At 39.8% G+C, this 16,465-nt stretch overlaps 3 protein-coding genes across 3 annotated transcripts; 1 reads left to right on the top strand and 2 right to left on the bottom strand.

Moving 5' to 3' along the window:
• Positions 1–1,045: 1,045 nt before the first annotated feature.
• On the bottom strand, positions 1,046–3,638 carry LOC143881332 (Pentatricopeptide repeat (PPR) superfamily protein). The gene has a single exon (XM_077384345.1). It carries the CDS (start codon positions 3,314–3,316, stop codon positions 1,778–1,780), a length of 1,539 nt encoding a protein of 512 aa, XP_077240460.1. The 5' UTR covers positions 3,317–3,638; the 3' UTR covers positions 1,046–1,777.
• A 227-nt stretch (positions 3,639–3,865) lies between these two features.
• On the top strand, positions 3,866–11,315 carry LOC143881333 (large ribosomal subunit protein eL6-like). The gene is made up of 4 exons (XM_077384346.1): positions 3,866–4,238; positions 5,038–5,144; positions 10,665–10,846; positions 10,927–11,315. Exons 1-4 carry the CDS (start codon positions 3,979–3,981, stop codon positions 11,080–11,082), a joined length of 705 nt encoding a protein of 234 aa, XP_077240461.1. The 5' UTR covers positions 3,866–3,978; the 3' UTR covers positions 11,083–11,315.
• Positions 11,316–12,171: 856 nt separating this feature from the next.
• LOC143881331 (FT-interacting protein 1-like) lies at positions 12,172–16,206 on the bottom strand. The gene has a single exon (XM_077384344.1). The coding sequence runs from the start codon at positions 15,770–15,772 to the stop codon at positions 12,578–12,580; it is 3,195 nt and encodes a 1,064-aa protein (XP_077240459.1). The 5' UTR covers positions 15,773–16,206; the 3' UTR covers positions 12,172–12,577.
• Between the last annotated feature and the right edge of the window lie 259 nt (positions 16,207–16,465).

Raw genomic sequence — 16,465 nt, 5'->3', positions numbered from 1 at the left:
CAGAAAATTGGAAACGAGGGTCATCCAATGTCTTGTGCTTCCTTAATGGAATCATATTATTTTTTGGTAGATACGCTCGTTGAACCCGCTTGGATCACATCAGGGTGATGAGCAATGACACAATATGTCGTGAAAAAATCTGGGTACATATATATTTCCTGACAACAAAAGAAGTTCCCCAATCAGTTCAGAGGGCATTCCAGGAAGGGGAGGGGTTCTGAAAGAGGAACCCCCTAGCATGCCTCCTGGGATCCCAACCAATAAATCAAGGCATGCCTCATCTAACTGTTCCATGTTTCCCAATCGACTGGAGAGCAAATCTTCATCAAGAAAAAGCTCTCCTTCACCAGCAAGATTACTATGGAACTCGTCTAACTGTACTCCATAACAACCTATGACTGGCATAAAATTAACATAGGGTTTGCAGAGGCAAACCACCTTTGAATTTTGGACTACCTTCTATCATGTGACCATCGAAACTATCTATCATCTTTGAGTTGCTCAAGATCTGGAACGCAAATAGTGAGAACCTGCGGCAACCAAGATTCATCAATAGCAAGATGGATTATGTAAAAGCAACCTAGGTTGAGATGATTTGAACAGGTCCCAACTGTGATAAAAAAGCCTGAGCACATTGCGTATGTTTAACTCAAGGAGTGAACGCCATTTTCTTTTCCATTTTTTGAGCGGCAAGGAGTGAAACGTCTTCGTTTATACCCTTGGAATCTGTTGAAGATACCGTTTCGTGACAAAACCTATACTTAATTCCCTTCCTATAGTCAGTTTATTTCCATCAGAAGGTCAAGGATTACATAAAACGCAAATAAAAGATACCCAAACTCACTTCACCTGGAGATTCTCAACTATAAGAGAGTAATTATATTGTGGATCCTTGTAAAGTATCAAATAAAATTTCAACATGAGGTTACAAAAGCATGCCTGTGGATTTATTTCTATAAATCAGGATTAATCGCTTTTTATCTCAGTTCTGACTTCTGAAATAAAAAAACTCTTTACCAGCCAAGCTAAGCACAATTACCAGCACTAGAATAAGAACACACCTTCATAACAAAAGCTTTGTCTTCTTGCATTAAACATTCCACAGATTGTACCTTCTCTAAGGGGACCATAAAACTTTAAAAGTAGTTCACAATTGAGAATGTTACCCTAAAATGATGAATGGCTGAATGATCCTTCTAATGATATTTTAGACATGGCCAAGGAAACCGACTATCTTTACTTCAATGCTGTCGCCACAAGGAAACAAGAAAGAGATCCCTTCAAGTAAAAAGTGATTCCAACAAAACGGAGGAGAAGGCAATGCTGCAAGGGATCCATCTGGTTGACTTCAGAGTCTTCAAGGGTACTATTGTTGAAGAAGACTCATTCAACGTTATCAGATGGATGAATAACAAAGCCTCCTATCCTGGAGGTTCAATGATGCCATCGAAGAAATTTACGAATGCAACGAGGGTCATAGGGTGAATTTCCGCCACGTATGGAGGATCACTAAAAGTATAGCTGACAGACTTGCTCGGGATGGAGTTGAGAGGTAGCATTTGGAGCTCTTTGATTTTCTACCCCCCTTGTGTCTCATAGTGTCTCCCTCTCCTATCCCCCGACTGTGGTGTTTGTGTTTTGTCTCTTTTTCCGTTTCTGTTGTGTACTTTTGACAGCCCCCCTCTAATAAAGTTTCTTTGCCATCCAAAAAACCAAATAATGCTCAGGCCATTCATATAGGGTTTTCCAAACTGTAATGCATTTAAAACAATCCGATTCAACAAGATTGCAGAAAAGAAGATGATGTCTCTGGCAGTTCATCTACTTCTTCATTCAGTTGGATTAAATGCCCAAAAATTGCCATCTTCTCTGAGAGAACTTTAAGACCCTCGTGCCGATTTGCCAGTTCCATGAGAACCTTGATCCTCCTAAAAGAAACATTGCTTGGCTTCTGCCCCTTCTCAATCATCTGCAAAAAACACTTCTCTGCCTCACCCAATTTCCCCATATCACAAAGCAAATCAAACAACACATCCGACACCAAAATATATGACCCGAAACCCTTCTCCACCATATCACCCCACAGCTCAAGCGCCATTTCCACTTTCTCCTGCCTACGAAACAATCTAATGAGAAACATACATGATTGAGTGTTTGGTAAACACCCACAATCCATCATCCTCTGATACAAACTCCAAGCACTTCCTAAATCATTCGACCAATAAAAACACCTAAAGAACAAATTATAAGTTGTCGGATTCGGATCCAAACCCTTACCCACCATCTCATCCATCAGCCCATACGCATCTCCAAGCCTCTTTGCAATACAGAAATTCCTTATAGCAGCATTGTAAGCCGCAGCATCAGGATAGCACCCACATTCCTTCATCTCCTTAAGAACATCTTTAGCCTTATCGGGCTGACCGATCAAACCCAACCCACCAATAATACTAGTATAAGTGAACACATCAGGATAAATCTCCTCCATTCTCATCTTCTCCACAACCTTAAATGCCTTATCCATCTCTCTACTCTTACAATATACATCAACCAAACAATTATACGAAACCAAATCAGGCTTGACTCCCAATTCCATCATCTCATCAAAAAAACCCTCGGCTTCTACCGATGATTTCCAACCTGCCAACAGTATATTAAACGTATATAGATTCGGCCTAAAGTCATATTTCAATTTATGATATACATTCCTTGCATCGCTCATGCTTTTCTCTTGACAAAGAGTTCTCAACAGTGCATTGAAACAATTAGTATCAAACCCTAAAACAAGCTTTCGAAACTTTCGAAAGCTTTCCACAGTCTGCCTAACAGAGCATACTTTGGCAATTCTACCTAGAACTATCTGAAGGGTACGCGTAGTTATCAAAGACTGATCTTTTCGACGCATTTCGAACAAAATTTTCCATACTTGATTGAATTTTCTACTTCTTCCTAGAATGTAAAGCATGGTATCATAGGAGAATTGCGTGTGGAAAAACCCTTTTCTGTCTCCTACCAAAGAAAAGAATTCCAATGTTTGTAAGGGATTTCCATGGCTGAATCTCACCCTTTTCAAAACCCTATCTATCAAATCATTTGATAAAAAGATTCCACTTTTTCTCAAAGATTCTTTCATGTGGAGACTGGATGAAGAGGAGTTGATTACATGAAAGATGGTTCCAACTTCGTCATTGTTGGGATTTTGGGATGAAAAGAATCTGAAGAGAAGGGAATTTAGGGTTTGGGAATTGAAACTGAGAGAGGAAAGGGGATTGGTGTGGCTTTTTGGAGATTGGAATGGATAGAGTTTTGAGAGCATTTTTGTTTGTTTGTTTGTTGGGATCTTTCTATTGAAAATTTGGGGGATTTAATCAGTTTTTTTCTTCACTTTGGCGATGGATTTAGATAGAAATCAGAGAAAGCCAGATTAGATGATAGGGGCCCAGAAAGGGATTCGGAGAAAAATGAAATACTGAGAGAGAGAGGATCGAAGGAAGCATGCCATGGATGCAAAAAGAAGGTATTATATTTATTTGAAAAAAACGAAAAATTTACCAGCTAGGGTTTCGCTAACTTGCGCTTGAGAGATGAGGATAATTTATTTATTCGTCCTGAGTTCTGTACTCATGATTTTCTAGGGCATCAAATATTTGGACGTTATTAATTGTAAAATTGGAATTACTGTGAAGTCTGTGATGAAGGGGCCTTACCTAATGGACGGTGAAGATCTCAATGATACGCAATAGGGCAGATGGCATGGAATAGGCGTCTAACACCCGTCTCATATTAAGACTTCTCCTAGTATTATTTACGCTAATAATAATAAAAAAACACACGGATGGCCACTATATAATCTGATTAGGGTTTCTAGGGTTTGTACCCATTTGTATCGTTTCAACTTTCAAGGGTCTCTAAGTCATTTCTAGGGTTTCTGTGCCGAGAGAGAGGGAGAGAGAGGGAGGGAGTGAAACATTATCATCAATGGTGCCGAGTGAGAAGAAAGCTAGGGTTACGAGCAGGAACCCGGATCTGATAAGAGGGATTGGGAAGTTCTCAAAATCAAAGATGTATCACAAGAGAGGCATTTGGGCTATCAAGGCCAAGAACGGGGGTGTTTTCCCAAAGCACGATCCGAAACCCTCGCCTCCAAAACCCTCCGAAAAGCCTCCCAAATTTTATCCGGCCGATGATGTTAAGAAGCCCTTGGCGAATCCCCGCAAGCCCAAGCCCACCAAGCTCAGGTTTCATTTCTCTTAACTTAGCGAACTCAGCTTGTCTTTTCCTTTTTTATTGGCACTACTGATATTGGCTTCTCAGAGCTTTCTTGGGAGCTGTAATAAGCTCTTACAACTGGTTAAATAATAAAAGACAACATGAGTTAGTGCAATTATCAAAACATGTTAGTGCCTCAGGTTTCATCTGCATATTCTTTCAGGTCAGATCCATCCTCTAGTTTTTAAGGCTACTGATGATAATGGCACATATATTTTGATAATTGCACGAACCAGCTCGCTCTTTCCCTTTTAAATTGGCTTCTGAGAGCTTTTTGGGAACTGGTAAAATAATAAGAGACAAGATGAGTTTGTGCAATTACCATGTTTTGATAATTGCACAAACTCAGGTTGTCTTTTCTTTTTCTTTTTTAAATTGGCTTCTGAGAGCTTCTTGGGAACTGTAATAACCTCTTACAATTGTTTAGATGATAAAACGACAAGATGAGTTACTGCAGTTATCAAAACACGGCATTGCCAATATAAGTGTTTAATTGTGTTTTTAGTTTCTGTTTGTTTCCTTTGAATATTAGGGCAAGCATCACACCATATTGGCACTGCCATGTTTTGATAATTGCACAGACTCAGCTTGCCTTTTCCTTTTTGATTGGCTTCTGAGAGTGTTTTGGGAACTGTAATAACTTCTTACAACTGGTAAAATAATAAAGACAAGATGAGTTAGTGCAATTATCAAAACATGGTAGTGCCAATATCAGCAGCATTTTAAAATTTTGTTCTTAATTTCACTTTATTTCCCTTTGAATATTAGGGCAAGCATCACACCAGGAACGGTTTTGATACTCCTCACTGGGAGATTCATGGGGAAAAGGGTTGTTTTTCTGAAACAGCTTCCGTCTGGATTGCTTCTTGTTACTGGTGAGTTCATAATTTCATATACATTACGAAACTAGGCTTTTCTTTCTATGCTATTTGTATGTTAGTTTTTTGTTCATAAATATATTGCTGAATTAGTTTTTTCATTCTATGCTATTCATATTTTAGTTTTTTTAGGTTTCTTATATATTTGTTTACGATCGAATGCGGTAGAGTTTGTGTTAAAAGATCAGAGTCTTTCTACATCTTTCTTGCTTCCTCTTCCCCTCCCTCACAATTTTCAAAGTGTTGAAGTATAAAATATAAATGATTAAATAACGCCAACTCCACCAGCTTAAGCTTTTGGAGTAATTGGTTGTTTCACATGGTACGACAGGTCCCGGGTTCAAAACCCAACAAGTCCTTGATATTCGAAATCTACATGTGCCACCAACCCAAAAGAGGGGACCACATGTGCACCACATGTACGGCTGACCCAAAAAGAGGGGTCATATGTGAGGGGGAGTGTTGAAGTATAAATGAGTAAAATGCTTTACAGACATGTGATGAAGCTAAAAAACAGTTCAAATATGGAACAGGCAAGATCGGGAGAAATATAAATGTTCCATATTTGAACTGCTTTTTTAGCTTATAAGTATTCCATATTTGAACTGCTTTTTTAGCTTCATTACATGTCTTTAAACTTGGATGATATGTGGTTTTGGTTTGACACTTAATGTAGAATTTTTTAAGTAATGAATGCAATTTTGAAGTCACATTTTTTATCCGATGGACCCACCAAGAGATGGAATAATATGTAGGAATTAGCAGCATATGCGGTGGATTTCCAAGCTAGCAGTTCCACGTTTTTAAGGCAATGTACACATGGATCTATAAATGTTGATTTATTGTAGTCCAAGACAAAGTGACTAAAAATATACTTTAGAATAGCCATGTACATTGCCTTGCCCTATCAGACATTTCTATGATTTTCTACTATTTTATGCAATCTACATCTACTATGCATTTTTAAAAGTTCCTACGCAGGCTCAATGAAGTAGGTGGTTGCTTTCTTGGATCTCGGTAAGGTGATTAGTGTGATAGATGGGCGCCTAGACATGTTGAGCCTATTATCCTAAGTAACTCACTAACTCCTCTTGAGTGATTCAATACAAAGTCCAATTTGAATTGGATCAGATATCGTAACATGTGCATGCGTGCGGAGTTTTTACTATTTTTATTTCACATTTCAGATTGTGAAGTCCTTATATATCAAGGAAAGGGTTATTGATGCATAAAGGGCTGGGATTGGTTGATAATGAAGAATTGTGATTAAAAATAAGTCTAGGGTGGTTCATATATTATATTTGTGGGAGTTTTTAGCTTCCCATTGTTATGTATAAGGTTTTTTAGCTTTCCCGGCAAACACAAATTGATCTACTTTTAATCCATGGGGTGGTGGTGCAGTTGGCTAGCGTGCAGGCCTCAAAGCTTTAGAGTAATGCTGAGATCGAGAGTTCGAGCCTCTCTCACCCCAACAATTTTTTCTGTAGTCCCGCCTGGTTAGGATACCTGGCTTTCACCCAGGTTCAAATCCCGGCAATGGAATATGTTTATAAACCCCCAGGGCTGGTCTACTTGCTAGCAATGATTAATGTCAACCAAGCTACCAGAGTTCAAATCTTGGGTGGGGATGTTTATTTAAAATGTATAAGAATTGAGGTGCTAGATGGTTCCTTATTTGCGATAAGTGAAGCTTAGAAGGAAGACATGCAAAATCTCTTAGGCAAAATCCAATGGATGAGTTGTGGGTTGTAGCATAAAAGACTTTAGAGCATGGACATAGAAGAAGAATCTTGATCTCAAATTATATTGTTTTCTATTTTATCTGTTTAGTCTTTCCAACTTGGCCACTGAATTGTTACATTATTTGGGATTAGAACACGTTCTAACCTTTGAAGGTTCTTTGTGTGTGGCCTCCATGGCTGCCCAAAGTGAAAGATGCTTTTCAAGTGAAGTTGCAAATATTGAAGCTTATAGGGAAGAAATGCAAATCTCTCATGCCAAATTCAATGGATCAACTGTGGGTTGGAGCGTAGAAGACTTTAGAGCACAATAGGTCGCCTAATAAGGACCATAAACCCTTTTCTATATCCATGCTTTTTAGACCAAGTTTTGGTCTATTTATTGGACTGAAACTGACTTCCCCAAGTCAATAATTGACACAATTGAGTTTTTAAACATCATGTTATATTTTAACTTGGATGCAATGTTCTAAATTGAGGATGATGTTCGGTATCATGACATTTTAGTTTGGTAGGTTCTCAAACGTTCCTCTCTTCTCGTACCGAAACCGAAATGTTTTCGTTTCGCTGATGTTCGAAACAGAAATTTAAAACCTTGCTCTCAAGTGCCTAAATTGGTTGCCATAAGAAGTGAATCTGAAGCTCAGAAGGATCTTCACCCATGATATGGTTAGAGAGATGAACAAATATAGGTCGTTCTTTTTAACAGGCTATAGAAAACCCGTTCGTTTCTTTCCTTCCAAATAACACATATAACAGCCAGCAATGCAATGTGCCTTAGAATCCTCCCTTTCCTCGGCCAAGGGCTGAAGGACCAACTCTCCAAGAAGTCATACATCCGCTTAGGAAAACCACAAGCGACACCGAATTTGTGAAGGATTCGACCCCAAACATCACGTGCTAATCTGCAATGAAGGAAAATATGATCGGCAGCCTTCCCTTCCTCCATGCAAAGGTTACAATGATCAATGATCAGCATCTTATGATGACACAAATGGTTGACTGTTGGGATCTTATCTTGAAAGGCAAATCACCCAAATGCGCAGACTCTAGGGGGAGTAGGAATGCACCACACTCAGTCCAGCTGCAAAGAAGAAGGGAAAGAAACAATATGGTGATAGAAGATTTAACAGTGAAGACTCCCGACGAGGACCATATCCAAACTCTTTTAGCCTTACCAGTCTTCCTAACATAGCAGGACTCCAAAATAGCTCAAGAAAAGTAGCCACCTGACCAATCTCTCGATTAAAAAAGTTCCGCCTAAAATTGACTTTCCACAATAACCTATCTTCCCTTCACTCAAAACAATCGGCGATCATAACCTCCTTATAAGAGACAACCGCAAAGAGATGCGGGTATCAATCTTCCCTTCACTCAGAACAATCGGCGACGAAAACCTCCTTATCAGAGACAACCACAGAGATTGGGGTATGCCTCCACCATGGCCATCCCGTGACACCACTTACCATACCAAGAATTTGATCCGGTCCCCTTTGTATGCTATGAATCTAATCCCTTCACTATACTTGTATTTCTGCTTCAAGATGCCCATCCACACTGTCCACGAGCCCTGCTATAGGGTTTCTGGACTAATTGCTGGGGATCGAAAATCCGACATGTTCAAATTGATTCTATATAGTGGTTTGGAGGTAAAGCTATCGCTTGAAATCATTTTTTCTACTTAAGTATATCTCTTGTTAGATATGTTCACCATTATTTGAGTTAACATTTCCCCACTATTGGGTTTATTGAAGTTTCACCCATGAGGAAGTAAATGTATCACCTGAAGTCATTATTTATTGCTTTGAATGCAGTAGATGTATGAAATCCACTATTGTAGTTCCCCGCTTCATACTAAATTTGAAGCTATATGCGAGTAAACAATTATATGCATTGAATGGATTGTCGGCAAGATTGGTGTTGTCCTTGATCCCTATATACATTTTCCAATTGATCGCTAATTAGTATATGCTTGTCATCTTATTTTATCTTATCTATTGATTACAATTTTAGAGGACCCAGCCCTCGTTGAGTGAGTCTTACCCAATGCTTGACAGATGAGATAAGATGTGGACCATTCCTGCCGCTTGGCCTACGTAGTGTAAATTAAAGCCCAATTTCCCGTTTATTATGTTATCATTTTGATATCTAGTTTTAGTGTTGCCATTGATCATTTTATCATATGATGATGATTTATTTCCTTTGGTATCAAGGCTTTAAATTTCGACCGAAATCCGAAATTTCGGGTTTTGGTCAAGAGCGAAACCAAAATTACCTATAGTCGAAACGTTACAAAATTTCGACCGAATCCCTAAAATTTAGGTCGAAATTTAAGGAATATTTCGAAAAAATCAAGATTTGATTTAATATTTAATATTATCCCGAAATTTCAGCCGAAATCTCTGATTTTGGCCAAAATTTCAGGGATTTCGTCGAAATTGTCGAAATTTGGTACGGGATAAAATATTATTTGATTTGATTTCGATTGATTTCGTCCGAAATTTCGGTTTCGGTGAGGACCGAAACGCATTCCGAAACCGAAATTTAAAACCTTGTTTGGTATATCCCTGAAATTAGTCCGGGCAGGCTGAAAATTGATGGTCATTCAAGTAGTACAAGCTGTCATGGGTATAAATGCCTTAGTTTATGGGTGGCAATAACATCCTAATTTACTAAACACACTCACTTAGTCGGGGCAGACTGAAAATTGTCAGGCATTCGATCCTTTTGAACTATCATGAGTGGGTTTTTTATTAGCGTTCGATCCTTTTAAACTATTATGAGTCGTTTTTTGTGATGGTTTGTAGCACTTCATGAACTTTCATCTTAAATGTCCATTGTTTGGATATGTTTCCATATGCCTCCATGATTTTACTGTATCTCCACCAAAATTTTCATCAGAAACCGGCATGTTTCCATTTCTGTCACGTTCTAAATACAAACCAAAACCAAAACCTGAAACCTTGATATGTGCTTGAACAAGCATTTGAGCTTTGCTTGCACACCCAACACATGCATGTAATATGTGTGACTCACTTGGGGTCTTTGGCAACTCTGTTTTCAAGTAGCCATTTATTTTAACAATTTTATCTACAAATGTGATTTTCTAATATATTATTTTTAACATATTTTGATGTGGCAGTGTTTTATGCTTGGGGTATGTACCAAGTCCAATTCACAATTTATAAACTTCAATATATTATCCAGGTTCCTGTATATATCTTTTTTTAGGGAAATGATTTCAGCGCTCCAATGTTTTGATAAACTGCGCTCCACATGTTTGTCGTGTAGTATTTAAGGGCTTTAAGAGCTTTTTGAGAACCATAATATTCCTCTGACAGCCCTTTAATTGCTACACGACAAAAGTTGAAGCGCATGTTTATCAAAACATTGGAGCGCAGAAATCATTTCCCTTTTTTTATGTTTTACAAGCTGGTTTGTGTGTACCAATTCCAACATGCACGTGCAGATCCTAGGTTGCACGACTTGGGTTTTGTCGGTTTCGTAAGTTTTGCATTCAGTTTTGAATATTTTCCATTGTTTTGTTTTCTTAATAATCTATTCGTCATGTGTCGGATTTCTGTGTTCGGGCAGATGCAAACCTTATTTATTTCTTGCAATAGTATGTGTATCTGTCAATGTTTATGCTGCTTAAAACAGTTGAAGTTATTTTGGTCAGCAAAATATCGCATGCATCTTCTTTTCCTTTTAGTTTCCTTGTTCTTTTTGGTTCAGTCATTGTTGTTTCTTTATTGCTTTTCACCTGCCTTTGCTGCAGGGCCATTCAAGATTAATGGGGTTCCTCTGCGACGTGTAAATCAATCTTATGTGATTGCAACTTCTACCAAGGTTGACAATTCTGGGGTTGACGTTGAAAAGTTCAACGACAAGTATTTTTCAAAGGAAAAAAAGATGAAGAAGAAGAAGGTAGAAGGCGAGTTTTTTGAGGCAGAGAAAGAGGTATGCCCTTCCCCTTATACATGGCACTAAGTTATTGTTTATTTAGATCATGGCCTTATATCATTGTCCTTTAAATACAGGAAAACAAGACCCTCCCACAGGAGAAGAAGGATGATCAGAAAGCCGTGGATACCAATTTGATAAAATCTATTGAGGCAGTTCCTGACTTGAAGACTTACTTGGCTGCTAGATTTTCTCTTAGGTCAGGCATGAAACCTCATGAGCTTACGTTCTAGAAGAAGAAACCCTACAAAGTGCCCGAGCTCCATCAATTTCTCGGATTCTGTTTAATTTTAGTCATAGGCTGCTGTACTCTTTTAGTTTTGACTGGCAGGAGACACCTGCATTTTATTTTGTTTGAAATTTGGTTTAAGCAAGAAGTTTTCTTTTTTCCAATTACATTTTGGGGAGTAAGCAGTATGGAGACCATTAGTTATTTACATCATATATGAAGGTCGTTTGCATCGTATTGTAGCTTTAGCTGTGTGAGTTTAATTTAGTCATTCTGTGGGTGTTGTCTAGGGGGTTGGATGTGATATGATCAAATCATCAGCATTTCCATATAAATTTCAATGTAGCTTCGGCATTTTTTGTTCTAGCGTGTCTGTCTAGTTGGTTGGATGTGTTTGTGCTGGCCTTGATGTGGCTAAATATGTAAGTGTGGGTAAGGAACTTCCTCGTACTTCAAATGGATAGGATGCAACACTCTTGGATATTCCAATGCGTCTGTGTTCTTTTGTGGCCATGCTCAGGCATTTAGTCTACCCTCTAGGCCTAATTCCTCAATCCTCAATCCTCCATTTGAAATTCTTTTCCAGTGGAAATTTGTTGTGCATGTTTTTTTTTTTTTTTTTAACTTCTGGAAGGATTAAAATTACCACTTTGAATATTTTTAGAACCTGTATGTACTTGTACGGTTATACCTTCCTGAATTTTGGTTTCTGCTGAGCCATATTGGTGTTAAATCTCTTGTGTTACTACATAGTTGTGGTTGTCCATGATTACATTGCTGGATAAGAATAGATTTGTTCCTAAGGCAGTAATTGTTATGTTGCCTATAGAGACTTCATCTGCGAGCGTATAACAAGTCCTGAACCTAAAGAATCCATAGGAACTAAAATGGGAAAATAAATGCTTTATTATGTCTCTTGTATCACTTGTCTAAGGTCTTTATATTGGCAGTCAAATTTCTCTGAAGTGAGATTCAAGTGATTGTCTCATCCTTCTTTCTTTAGTTCTTCCTTTTAGTAGCTATATAGCATTAGGCTTTATATCCTTTACCAGTGCCTTTTAGTAGCTATATATCATTAGGTTGTTGACAGACATTTCATAGTGATCCATTGGAGTTGGTATATTGTTATTGATGTGCCCATTTACTGGGTTCTTACATTTTATTCTTTTCTCTTTCATATGAGAAATTGGAAGATGCCTATCAAAAATTAAAGCAAAAAAAGAAAAAGAAAAAACTAAATTAGAAGAAAAAACACACAATATTACAACAGTGAGAAACACATTATTGCACCCATGCAAACACTGAAGTTTGAAGGAATAACCAACAGAAAAACTTACAAACTGACTTAGGAACACATTATTACACCCTTGCAAACATTGTTAGGTATTGAAACTAGAAGCTGGGTCATATTGATTTGTAGCATAATAACAGTGAGACCTTTAACTCCATTCAAACCAGAGACACCGTAATGGCAGGATGAAAGTGTTACTCTTCTCTCCTCAAAGCATGCTGTCAATGCGGGCCGGTAATCTCTTAAAAAAATTGCTGGGAACAGAAGGCAACTTGCTTCGAAATCTAGGGTGACGGAGCATGTATAGGCCCACAAGAAGGGCCACCACTCTGAAGGGAGTCACATACAACACAACAGCTGCACACAGGCAGAAGACTATGAATAGGCTAGTGGCTCTTGGGTCTCTCCAGCTGAGCAAAGACTGAAATCTCTCACCCTGTGTCGCCATATCTCCCACCACAGTCTGTATCCTCCCTGCTACACTTCTAAGCCTATCATACCTCATTCGAACTACATCGTGTTGCTTAGTTGTTGGAAAAGTGTCAAACTCCTCATCTAGTTCATCTGGGTGGACTGCCTCTGCCCACGAGAGTCTGGTATCCATATGTGGTGGGTTCCTTGGCCGGAACCTGTAGTTCCATATCCCTATAAGGAACATGTACAAGAAAATTGTTGGGAGTATGAGTTCTGGATACCAGATCAAGATCAAGAACAAAACATGAACTAGAACAGTTGTGATTGGGTTCTTCCACTGACTAACATCGTTGAACCATTTTCCGATCGCGATCATCCCCGAAAACAGTGACATGATCCGAAAAAAGTTAGCTTTGCTTCTTCGCATACTCCACATGTGAGAATCCACATCCAGCATATACTCCACAACCTCTTTCCTCAGTGGTGGTTCGGCACGCCCAAGCCTCACTGCCACTATGTTCATGGCCTGATATCTTAGACTGTCTAATTGGTTCACTGTGAATGGATGGAGATAATGCATCTTTGGAAGTGGTGGATGACCATATAAGTGTATCATGTTAACCATTGACAGGCAAGTGAAACGAACTGCCAATTGAAGCTCTCCCATCTTCTTCACCCCAGATGGGTGTAGAACAAGAAGTGGGTAAGAATGCGTGTACATGCGATCTGTGTGTAGGGTTGATAGTCGAATTCTTACCTTTCCGATCCTCGAATCTCTAGCTGGGCCACCGTTAGTGGGTTTCTCATTGCCTCCCAAGTGACAATTATCAAAAACTCCTAGTGTGATCACAGTGCAAGGGTCATAAACCTCCCATGTATATTGCTCATTCCATTTGGGACTGAAACTGTCAATTATGGTTCTCGTCCGCACCCATTTCTGCCCATACTTGGCAACACAGTAAGCATCACTTGCTCCTCGTCCATCCTTCATTTTCATCGGTAAAAGCCCTTGCGCGCCCAAGATACCTACTTCCAGTATCCCAATTGGCTGCTTCCAAAGCTGCCGTGCAGTAGGACGTTGATCGCTTATATACATAGTTGACTCATCAAGTACATGGTAAGCACCCTCAAGGCATACTCTCAGGTGAATCCTGCTTGAAAATTTGAGTTCCTTTCTCTTGTCACCCTCCAGGACACCAAACCCAAATTTCTCGAGGTTGAACCAACGAGAATGAACTGGCCTGTAATCCAGTCGCTTCTCGAAATTGTTCAGTGGCATGCTAATCTTCCCAAGCACGTCGTCTTTTGTCTGATGCACTCGATCCTCAACTGTAAGAACCAACTGTTCTTCGAAAGGCTCGGCTGCAACAAAGACCAAATCCTCATTCCAGAGTGGATTGGTGGTTCGAGTAGGGCAGAGCTTGGTCCTGAGCACCTGGCTTCCAACTTGAGCTTTCACGAAAACCTCCGGTATTCGGCCTCTGTCATGTGGCTGTACATCCTGTGCTTCGATCACGTTAACCCGGAGGTACCAGAGCTTGGGCGAGACGTAAACCTTTGATCGGATATTGAACACACCCTCCCCATGGACAAAGGCAGCATCAGAGTGCCAAGCCTCTGGGAAGGCTTCATCGGCCTGTGTTCCCATCCAAACTGCAAGCATTATTTCACCTCTCACCTTCCCCTCTCCTCGCCTGTCCTCCAATCTATACCACTGAGGTGCCAAGGGGCTGTCAGGGGGCACCCTAGTTGGCACCTCATTCATGTCAAACACCACCTTGCCGAGATAGTCGTCTCTTCCCACCATCTCTCTGTCCTTCACAAAGACCTCAACCATTGAAGACTGAATCCTCTCTTTGGAGAAAGCAAACACCTGGTTCCATTCAGGATTGATCTTCTTCTCAAAGTGCTTTGTTGTCCCTTTATAGTTCCCAAGTTTCACCTCTACGTACGGGTCGCAACTTGCAGTAATGGAGTTCGTGGGGAGCTCTTTTGCTTTAACCACCCGCACGTAAAGATAGAACATCTGTTCGACAAGGTCGTAGGTGCTAGTGTATCTGTCCCCCATCCACCCTCTGTTGCCACGACTCCCTCCCATTGGCCATTGCTCGCCAAGGGGGGGGCTTGTGTCCTTCAATTTGTAGTCCTCTTGGCGGTTAGGCTGAGCTTGTGGGTTCATCTGATGCATGGTTAATTGAATGCCTTCTGGCCGTCTCTCCTCGACTGTTTTTCCTAGTTGCTTGGAAACTTGCACCTTGTTAATGTATTGGGTTGTCTCCACAAGTTTCACTTCCACTGGCTCCTTGATCTCCTCTTCTTCTTTTTGAGGACCTTCAGTGGTAGTATTATCAGGCACCACAGCAGTAGTGTTAGCAGTATCAGCAACAATAGCAGTGGCGGTCAGCTTATCTGTAGTAGTAGTTGTGGCAATAGCTTTATCAGAAACAGTAGGTGGATGTGGAGGTGGTGGAGGTGGAGTAGGAGGTATGGGTTCTTCTGAAATATGAGTTTGTGGTGGTGGTGGTGGTGGTGGTGGAGTAGGAGGTTTGAGTTCTTCTGAAATATGAGTTTGTGGTGGTGGTGGTAGAGTAGGAGGTTTGGGTTCTTCTGAGATATAAATTTTCAGAGAAATCTCACCTTTAATGTATGAGAAAAACCACTTTTTCTCTAATGGAATTCTCTGCAGAGCTTCTTCCCCTTGTCGAACTATATTCGAACCGTGAAGTCTTACCTTCCCAAGAAAATTTCGCCCAGGGAATGACCTCCGCTCGTTGTAGACGCAGACCTCGATAGTGTGATTGTGGAGGTTTTTGGGGTCATCAAGGTTGAAGGTTAGTTTCTGGTTCCAAACTGGGTTGAGATTTTTGTGAACTGTTCTGGTTCTGCTAAGTTGGTTTTCAATGTCAACTTCTACAAATGGGCTGGATGAACCTTCACCATCTTTGGGCATAAGATCGTGGGCGTCCACCACTTCTACTATTAGCTTCATCCTATTTTCATCCTTTTTACTTCCCTGCTGTGTGAAGCTGCACGGAAGCGGCCCCTCACAAGTAATCTGTAGCTCTATTCTGAAGCAAAGTTGTTTTGATTATGATTTTTGTAAAGCAAAAGGGAAAAGGAAAGGAATAGTTACGGTTTGGGATCTCCTTCTTTTCTTAGACTGCAGACTTTGTCTTTGATGGGAAGAAAAAGGGTGATTTTATGGTGAAGCTGCTTGTAGGTTGGGTTTTCGAAATTCGGGGTTAAGGTAAGGTATCCAAAGTTAAGGATGAAAGTCATAAGCTTTGTTTACAAGGAAAAAAAGCAAGGAATCAAAGGGTACTGTGGTGGAAGCCATTTCATTAATCTGTAAGTCATGAGTACTTCATTCATTCACACTAGCCAGTTCATTCTCACTCCTTTGAATGGAATGAAAATGTGTTAATTGATTTCTTTTGGTTGAGATGATTGAACCCACTTGTGTTGGCAAAGCCAGTTCTTTTTAATTAGAATTGGGTTTTTAATGCTCTTTCCTCTCTTAAAATTTCAAGTCTTTTTTATAGCTCTAGCAAGATCAGAACAGTTCTCACTCTGAATGGAATGAAAATGAGTTAATTGCCTATTTTGGTTGAGATGATTGAACCCACTTCAATTGTCAAAGCCAGCTTTTTTATTTAGAATGTGGTTTTTAATGCTCTTTCCT

Source organism: Tasmannia lanceolata, unplaced genomic scaffold (assembly GCF_043159265.1).
Source record: "Tasmannia lanceolata isolate RefF3 unplaced genomic scaffold, GAP_Taslan_0.1 ptg000007l, whole genome shotgun sequence".
Taxonomy (NCBI): Eukaryota; Viridiplantae; Streptophyta; class Magnoliopsida; order Canellales; family Winteraceae; genus Tasmannia; species Tasmannia lanceolata.
This window is presented reverse-complemented; position numbering and strand designations above follow the sequence as displayed.

Excerpts from the sequence above, each read along its gene's own strand:
- LOC143881332 (XM_077384345.1), bottom strand. The coding sequence starts at position 3,316 with ATGCTCTCAAAACTCTATCCATTCCAATCTCCAAAAAGCCACACCAAT.
- LOC143881333 (XM_077384346.1), top strand. The coding sequence starts at position 3,979 with ATGGTGCCGAGTGAGAAGAAAGCTAGGGTTACGAGCAGGAACCCGGAT. Across the intron at positions 4,239-5,037 it reads CCCAAGCCCACCAAGCTCAG|GGCAAGCATCACACCAGGAA; the intron begins GTTTCATTTCTC and ends TTTGAATATTAG. Across the intron at positions 10,847-10,926 it reads TTTTTGAGGCAGAGAAAGAG|GAAAACAAGACCCTCCCACA; the intron begins GTATGCCCTTCC and ends CTTTAAATACAG.
- LOC143881331 (XM_077384344.1), bottom strand. The coding sequence starts at position 15,772 with ATGAAGCTAATAGTAGAAGTGGTGGACGCCCACGATCTTATGCCCAAA.